At 34.1% G+C, this 8,523-nt stretch overlaps 2 protein-coding genes across 4 annotated transcripts; one reads left to right on the forward strand and one right to left on the reverse strand.

Moving 5' to 3' along the window:
* The first annotated feature begins 366 nt into the window (after window positions 1–366).
* Window positions 367–3,334, forward strand: LOC114287441 (2Fe-2S ferredoxin-like superfamily protein). Of its 2 annotated transcripts, none has more exons than XM_028230781.2 (6): window positions 367–602; window positions 766–873; window positions 2,212–2,265; window positions 2,375–2,437; window positions 2,767–2,829; window positions 3,031–3,334. In XM_028230781.2, the coding sequence occupies exons 1-6, from the start codon at window positions 414–416 to the stop codon at window positions 3,061–3,063; spliced, it is 510 nt and encodes a 169-aa protein (XP_028086582.2). In that variant the 5' UTR covers window positions 367–413; the 3' UTR covers window positions 3,064–3,334. The 2 variants fall into 2 exon arrangements, with proteins under 2 accessions (XP_028086582.2, XP_028086581.2); XM_028230780.2 differs by having other exon boundaries at window positions 372–602; window positions 760–873.
* A 320-nt stretch (window positions 3,335–3,654) lies between these two features.
* LOC114287440 (serine/threonine protein phosphatase 2A 57 kDa regulatory subunit B' kappa isoform) lies at window positions 3,655–8,196 on the reverse strand. Of its 2 annotated transcripts, none has more exons than XM_028230778.2 (3): window positions 7,992–8,196; window positions 6,501–7,762; window positions 3,655–4,260 (listed from the first exon to the last, which is right to left on the reverse strand). In XM_028230778.2, the coding sequence occupies exons 2-3, from the start codon at window positions 7,656–7,658 to the stop codon at window positions 3,901–3,903; spliced, it is 1,518 nt and encodes a 505-aa protein (XP_028086579.1). In that variant the 5' UTR covers window positions 7,659–7,762; window positions 7,992–8,196; the 3' UTR covers window positions 3,655–3,900. The 2 variants fall into 2 exon arrangements, with proteins under 2 accessions (XP_028086579.1, XP_028086580.1); XM_028230779.2 differs by having other exon boundaries at window positions 6,501–7,745; window positions 7,992–8,177.
* Between the last annotated feature and the right edge of the window lie 327 nt (window positions 8,197–8,523).

Raw genomic sequence — 8,523 nt, forward strand, 5'->3', positions numbered from 1 at the left:
AAAATTGTACTGCAGTGGAATTTCCTCTATCAAAATAGTTGTTTGATTGTATAATTTATTTTTAAATTATAAATTTTAAAAAATAAATAAATAAATAAACCCTATCCATTAAGTGAGATTTCCAAATAATACATAAAATTAATAATTTAAAGATGCAATAAAAAAATGATAATAGTTTAAGAGCTAAAAGATAAATTACTTTGTCCCCCAAAAAAAAAAAATTTTGAAATTAACCCTTGGTTTTTTAACTATAAAAGCTCAGTAGTAATTTATGAAAATTCCTAAAATTTAAAAATAAACTAAATAAAAGATAGAAACTTGACATAAATTACCAAATAACCCCTACACAAGAGAAGATTTAAGAGCCACAGAGAAAGAAGCAGAAAAGGAAAAGACGCAGAGCAGAGAAAGAAATGGGTTCGGTACATTTAGCCCCCACACTACTCCGGCTGCCGGAATTCGGCTCCGGCGACATAATAAAGCACCGAAGCTCCGCCGCATTCACCACCGCCAAAAGGAGACCAATTTCAGTATCTTTCGCCGCGAATTCACCTGAATCGGCCCCCCCGGAAGCACCCGAAATCGAGCTCGAATTCATAGGGGTAAGCATAAGCATGCATACATTAATTGATAAATCTGCTTGAAAAAATGATGTTCTGATTGATTATATATATATATATATATATATATTGATGTAATTGTCCAATCTCAATCACATATTTGTATGTATGTATATATGGATTGTTTTGATTTTGTAAGGAGAAGGCAGGAGGAGATGGGAAGTACCCGGTGGAGAGAGCGAGGGCAATGAGTGGAGAGAAGCTGCTGAGGAACATCATGTTGGATAACAAGATTGAGCTCTACGCCCCCTACGTATGTTACCACCTATCGCACTTTTTATGTTTGGAACGGCGTCGTTTCCTCACTGCTTAACGCTGTGTTTGGTTAGAGAATTTAAGAAAGAATTTGAAAATAGAAAAAATAAAATTAAAAAAGTAGGTGAAATATAAATAAAATATACTTATATTTTATCTAATTTTACACGCATTTTTTCTTTTTTATTTTTAAATCTCTACTCAAATCCCTCAACCACACACATCGTAAAGGGTAAATTATAAATACACCTCCTGAGATTTATGTAAAGTACAGATTATTATCTCTGATTTGAAAAATTACAAATATCTCCTTGTTAGAATTTGTCAACAAAATTAACTATGAAAATAAAATTCATAATTTCTCTCTTATATTATAATAAAATTACGTAAATTATTAATTAAAATATATTTTTAATATCATTAAAACCATTAATTGACTTCATAATTTATTAATAAAATAGATGATTTGTTATAAAATTATAAACCTCAATGAGTGAAATGTAATTTTCAAAATAATAAGGGACGAACCGTATTTTAATCGAATTTTAGAAAGTATATTTGTAATTTATCTCTCCTTAAAATACTCTCAAGAATGTTTAGTACAAGAAATTTTTTTAAAAAAAATAAAATTGAAGAATGCATACATTTTTTTAAAAATTTATTTTGAAATACCTTTTCACTGATTTTATATTAAAGAATGAATGATGAGTACTTGGTATATTAGTCCTGTTTGATGGAGCGGTTAGAACAGATTATAAATTATAGTTTAATAAATTATAGATTATGATTTTAATTAGAAACTGTTAATTTGTTTGGTGTACCTATTGAATTATAGATTTAAGTTGCTGAATAGTGTTTGTTAAATAAGCCGTAAAGTAACTTTTTCAATTATCTTTTATTTTTTATTATTTACTATTTGTCTACATTTCTCATAAATAATAATAATAATATTCTATAGTCCATTTGAGTCTTTTTCTATTTTAAAAAAAATAAAAAATAAAAAAATCTAAGAGTATAATCGTGAATTAACATGTACACAGCAGAAGCTGATAATAAAAAACAATGGGTGAGCAGCTTCTCAGAATCAGTTTTTTTAACTTAAAATAAGTTGTTAAAATCAGAAACTGTTTGAAATAAATTTAACCAAACAGTCCAAAATAACTTTTTAAAAGTTAGAAACCATAAATTAGCTCAAAAAAACCCCACCAAACACCTCCAATTATTTGCAATTTTACATCTGTGTATGAAGCCAAATCACTCTCACTTCATCTATTTTTATACATGTACCTGTATTACCTAAACACAGAGAATTTAACCCATTTTTTAAAAAAAATAGGGAAAGGTGATGAACTGTGGAGGTGGTGGAAGCTGTGGAACATGCATTGTGGAGGTATGATTTTCAATACACTCATTGTTGCATCGTGGCTCTTGTTTATTGACATTCAATTTCTTATGTTGTCTAATTTTATGTGTTTATCATGCTTCATCTTCCAGTGCAGATTATAGACGGAAAGGATCTTTTAAATGAAAGAACCAACACTGAACTCCGATATCTTAAAAAGGCACGTTTACTTTGCCACCAAATTGTTGATGCTTTGTCAGTAAAGATATTGTTAGCAATTGTGGATCCCCTGTCAAAGTTTAGTGAAGCATGAAAAATAAAGAACAAATAAACATGGGTCATAAATTACAAGCACACACAAAAACACAAGATTTACATACTTCATTCTAAAACTAAGAGAATGTGTACTCAGTATTAGGGTGCGCTAAAACCCTTTACAACCATATTAGTCAACTAAAAAAATACATTTTAAGCATACATATCGCTGTATGAAGTGCCTTCAGCCCAAATTTGACTACCTTTTTATCAAATTTCGGTTGAACTGTACAGAAACCAGAATCATGGAGGCTGGCTTGCCAAACAATAGTTGGAAATAAAGAAAATTCCGGCAAGGTATGTTATTATGGAGTCTCTTATTTAGTTACATTCTTCCATTTCTCGCATTAAGCACATTGAATTGTTTTGGGATGCTTATTATTTCTTTCAAATCAAGTTTTCAGAAGAAGAAAAAAATAAGTTCTGTATCTGATTATTGCAAATTCAGCATTTGTTTCTGTCATAATGGATCTCTATTGTTGTATATATTGGATTCAGGTTGTGGTTCAACGGTTGCCTCAGTGGAAGTAGCCATGACGAACGAACATTTATGTTACAAGTGAGGGGGGAGGGGGGGAAGGATAAAAACAGAGCAGCAAGCCAAGTGCCAAAATGAAAATTATTTTCTTGGCAAGCTTGTATTGAATATATGTATGTATTCACATATACATTATAGGTAGCCCTTTGTGTACAATAGATCTGTTATTGTTTTCTTCATTTCAGAATTCATATGAATAGTAATGGCATTGTATGTATTATTTGTTGATGACCTAAGAAAATAAATGGATAGTTTCTTCATCCATCTGAACCTCTTAGGCTATGATTGGAGATTGAGTTTGTTGAGGGAAATGAAATTACATATCCAGAACCTATAACAACTAACCCACCTCATTGTGTATGAATATATTGTAATCTAACCCAACTTTCTATGAAGTTTTATTTTGTTATTTATCATCCTCACTTGGCTTCCACTAAAATATTTTCCTGTCAACAAAATTGATAAAGAAAACCAATCTGTATCTAGTCATTTATGATCCAAGATTCTCTGAACTAATCTGCAAGAGGCACACCCACACACACACACATGTAAAAAGAAACCAGCCAACCAAGAAAAGCTGCGAGTTATGTAATCCACTAGATGGCCCTTTCATTCAAGGAAATCGAACTCCCCTAAATGATGAAACAGGTGGAATCAAAGAAGTTACAACAGGCTGTCACTGGACCATCATTGGCAAAAGTGAACAAGTTTTCCCCAGATAACAGCTATACATACCCATAAATTTCATGTAGTTTGTTTTTCTCCACCACCCAAAAGAAAAGGACTAAATAGTGAAATTACGAAAGAAAAAGAGCCTAAGCAAGCACAGACTAAAATGACACATTGCGGGTAATGGAGGGGGTTACCAGAACAGCAGTTTTTCCTGTTACTGGCTGGAGGCTGGCTGCATTCTCTAATCGCTCCCAAGTTTGCTTCTGCTTCTCTGCCACCAAGCTTAGACTCGCTTGTTCCTCCTCAAAATGGGCATGGCAAGCCAGGAACAGCTCTTCATCCATCTCTGTGAACATCTGCCTCACATTTAGAGTTGAGTTGAGCACTGAAGCGTTCCAATGGCTCCGAGCATTCTTTTCCAGTGCTGGGAATATGATTGGTAGGATAACACGCCGATTATGCGCAATAAGGTTCACAATTTGGTCACTATTCCATAAGAATAGTGCCCTTTCAGCCACCTGAAATGATTAAATCAAATAATGTTATTTCAATTTAGTCAAACTTGGTTAATATCGCCTATATTGATGTGAAGTCGCAATCACTTCAAAAGCTCTTCAAACAATCAGCCAAATAAACAACATACAAAATGTAACTATATCTGACTGAGAAGGATGTGGATCAGCAAACTTGGCGGATATGACATCCAAACTTTACCACTTTTTTTTTTCAATCAGTCAAAATCGACTACCTTGATAAAGACTTAGGCCTGGTTTGGCATGCTAAGAAAAATTTAAAAAGTCAAAAAGTTACCAAAAAAGTTATCACTATTCACAAATTAAAAATATAAAAAAATTAAACTTACAATATTTTAATACAAACAACGACTGGACAATGTTGGTATTGATTGATGGTTCAGTACTTAATGGTCTGTTCAAATGAACCCAAAAAAAAAATTAGATGTATATATTTATTAAGTTGGAGGATAATGTTGGGCCCGTGGGGGCCCACCACAGGTCTGTTTTTGATAATCCAAACCGTTCAATGAGTAGAATTTATCAAGTACTATATGCCTGTAAAAAAATCACTTTAATCGGATATGGATAGCGATATGATCGAATCAGATTTTTTTTCAGCCGTTTATGTTTCACCATCCACTAATTTCATACAAAACTGTTTTGATCACATAACTATCGATATCCGATTAAAGTGATTTTTCATAAGCATATAGAACTCAACGAGTTCTACACATTTAACGGTTCGGATTATCGAAACAGGACCCTTGGTGGGCACAAAAATGTAATTTCGTCATTTTATACAATAATTTTAATACATATTTTTTCATAAAAAGACAAAAAATTATCCCAAACAACCATATTTTTTCCTCAATTTTTTAGTTTAAAAAGTCAAAAAGTGTACTTATTTAGGACACTCCAATAACCCCTTAATATAGTGATCACAACCGGATCCATCACATTCATAAGATGTTGCAATTATAAGTTGCTTCAGCAAAGAATGACAAATAATAATAATAATAATAAAGGACATACTAATTGTGTTTCTCTGTTCACTATCTTTTCTTTTTTTATTTGGTGTTGGTGGTTGCTGGATTTTTTTTATCTGTGTTGCCGTGTGTGGGTTTTTTTTTATCTTTGCCCTGCACTATCATCTTCACAGCTTTCTCATAAAACAATGATGCTACACAGTCAACATATTTTTATACCACATTTGGCATACCATCTCATGTGGCACAACTACAACTCATGTGGCACAACTACAACTGGGCACCCATTTCTCTTCAAAGAGAGATCTCTTCAAAGAGAAAAACAAATAGCCCTCTAGAAGAGCCAAACACGCCTAGCCTAACCGAAAGGATTTTCACCCACAGGCCAAGTGGCTAGGCAAGGAGAAACTATCCCTAAAAGGAAAGCAATCAAAACACGTGGGCAAAATATAGAACATATAAACAACCAGCAATTACAACCAAATGGAATTCACAAACAAACGGATAAGTATAAAAAAAGAGACCATTAAATCATCCAGCCCATCCAAACACGCCCAGTTAAAAGGGCAACCCATGCTGAAAACTTGGTGGACCAGTCCATAACAGTTTCAGAAAACTTGCATCTTCAATGTTACACGAACTTGAAGCCAATCGTGTGCAACAAACTTTGGAATATATAAAGGTGCTAGGGCAATTTTCAAATGCAATCCAAAACAGTAGCCCCCTACCCAAAGAGTACGGGGAAAAAAACACACACACACACACTGGAAGTTATCTACAAATGGGATTAGTGTCGTGACAAGTCATGCAAACATTTAATTTGTAACCAGAAAAATAAATTAATAAATAAAAAAAGGTGCTGTACATTTTTTTAAATAAGAAGTAAATGTATTAACAAGCACCAAAAAGGAGCGTTGCCAACAAACAAAAAGCTAAACCATGACAACCTTCTAAGCTGAACAAAAAGAGGCCTACACACTCGCGAAGGCCTATAAAAAGAAAAGAAAAAATTCTTACAAACAAAACGAATCAATAAACTCCACCAATGTGCTCAATATTAGAGATTCATTTTTATATTTGGAGGAGGAAAATTTTAGCTTAGCTCACACACATAATCACATAATTATCAAGACCCTACATAAATATCTATGTGCATACACGTGCATACATCCAATTTCCAAAGACCAGAAATCCACAGCTTTAACTTAATTGAAGAGGTCAAGAAAGCATGATAGTATAGATAAAAATGGAACATACCTGAAAGTGGGAACTGTTGATGCAATACCCAATCCGCCAGAATAATGGAACCATGACCTTTTGGAACTCTCCCATGTTAATTCCTTCCAGAATCTCTTCTAACTCGGCAAGTATCATCACCTCCTTTTGGCTATTCGTAATTGGCCAATATTTCAACAACCCCCTTACCACAGTGCTAGCTAATTTTGGCTCCTTCTCTATAAACTGTGTAATACAAAAAGACAATTGTTGAAAATACGCTCCCAAAGATTTGGGCTTATGTAGAGGAATCAAAGCCCTCCACAAGAAGATCTTGTGCTCCTCCTTCAAAGGTAACGCGAACCCACTAATTACACTCCCGAAAATCTCCAACAATTCAGCAACTCCATTATGTCGCTCGGTTTCAAATATAAAGCAATAAAAGACATTACCAATGCTCTTCCGGATAAAAGGCCTGTGAACCATGAACTTCCCGTAAATCCGGTGCAGAATAGTTTTCAAGCATTCTCTTTCTCTAGGATCCTCGGAATCAAAGAGGTCAAGCAAATTCAAAATAAACGAATGGTTTATATACTTTTTCGCTATCTTTGCTTCTAGGGAAGGAGAAGTCACAAATTTAAGCAATAGATCATACACAACTTGTAAGTGTGACCAAGCTGGATCAAACATTGGTTCATCATCCTCATTTTCACCACCACTTGGGTTAGACTGATTATTAGGTGGAAAAACCCTAAACAAATTATTAACACACATTTTACACATAGCAACAATTGCTGGTTCTGTAAACTTAGGAGGAGCAGAAGCAACAAAATCATAGAGCTCAATCAATGTTAAACGTTTAAGATCTTTCTCTTCTATATCCTTATTTGGGTCAGTGAAGTCAAGAACCACACAACAGAGACTCAACTTACTGATAAAGAGATTCAATTTCTCTGAATTGGGAACATCTTTGAAGGCTAACAAATGCTCAGTTCCAACCACAACACTCGATGGAAACACTGATGACGATGTCCGTTTTGCAGCGTTGGCCCGGGTAGAAGAAACCCCACTATCACTTCTTGTACGTTGTAACCGACCGCCACTGGGGGACGAGCTATTGCGAGAACTACTCCTCGGCGTACCAACGGAGTCGGATTTCGATGACTTCCGAGGAAGTTTACTGAGAAATTGCTTAAACATTGCAACAGTTTCGAGCGAAAAGAGGCACCAAAACCCTAGAACTCCGTCATAGCAGATTGAGAATTTGAGATTGGGACACAAAATGCCCTAGATCCACAACCACGCTACAACATCAATTGATTGAGAAAATTACAGATCTTGATGGCAAATTGGAATCTGAACCTCATGATTCCAAATATACATATATATATATATGTAGAGAGAAAATGAAAATGAGGAAATTTCAGATCAATTAAAAAATTAAGCCTGTAACTCTTCAATCAAATGTGCAAATCTTCAATGTTGATTACAATATGGATGCAGAGAGAGAGAGAGAGAGAGAGAGAGAGGTACCCCCAAAAAAATTAGAGATCAGGAAAAGGAGAATGGTCACTTTCTTTGTCAATTGTTAGTAGTAAATGTAAAACCTTTGGAACAGAGAGATCGATCTTTATGCAGAGAGCAACAGAAGGGTAATTATTTTTCTCGATCCATGATATGCTTATGGCATTTTCCCGAGAAAATGCAGGAACGTCTCTCAGGTGGAGGATATTATTATATGTTTTTTTTTTTAAACGGATACAGTGATGGTCTTTGCAGGTTAATCTGTACATCTTCAATCTGAGCCGTTCGATCATAATGATTTGAGTGCAATGTCGGAGTACAAATTGTCTGTAGGGTGGACATCAGCGCGTTGGTTCACCCGTTTTATTTTTTTAAGACTTGAAAAAGGTGTATTTAAAGCCACGTTTGAAATACTTCATAATAAAAAAAAAAAAAAAGGGTTAAAAAGTCAAAAAAAATTACTTAAAAAGTTAACATTATTTATCAAAAGTTAACAATTACGGCTGCACAACTCTCAATCTTAATTTTCCTTTACAAATCA

This window comes from Camellia sinensis, chromosome 13 (assembly GCF_055761805.1).
Source record: "Camellia sinensis isolate YWXY chromosome 13, ASM5576180v1, whole genome shotgun sequence".
NCBI lineage: Eukaryota > Viridiplantae > Streptophyta > Magnoliopsida > Ericales > Theaceae > Camellia > Camellia sinensis.

Excerpts from the sequence above, each read along its gene's own strand:
- LOC114287441 (XM_028230780.2), top strand. The coding sequence starts at position 414 with ATGGGTTCGGTACATTTAGCCCCCACACTACTCCGGCTGCCGGAATTC. Across the intron at positions 2,266-2,374 it reads GTGGAACATGCATTGTGGAG|ATTATAGACGGAAAGGATCT; the intron begins GTATGATTTTCA and ends CTTCCAGTGCAG. Across the intron at positions 2,438-2,766 it reads AACTCCGATATCTTAAAAAG|AAACCAGAATCATGGAGGCT; the intron begins GCACGTTTACTT and ends TGAACTGTACAG.
- LOC114287440 (XM_028230778.2), bottom strand. The coding sequence starts at position 7,658 with ATGTTTAAGCAATTTCTCAGTAAACTTCCTCGGAAGTCATCGAAATCC. Across the intron at positions 4,261-6,500 it reads TCAACAGTTCCCACTTTCAG|GTGGCTGAAAGGGCACTATT; the intron begins GTATGTTCCATT and ends TAATCATTTCAG.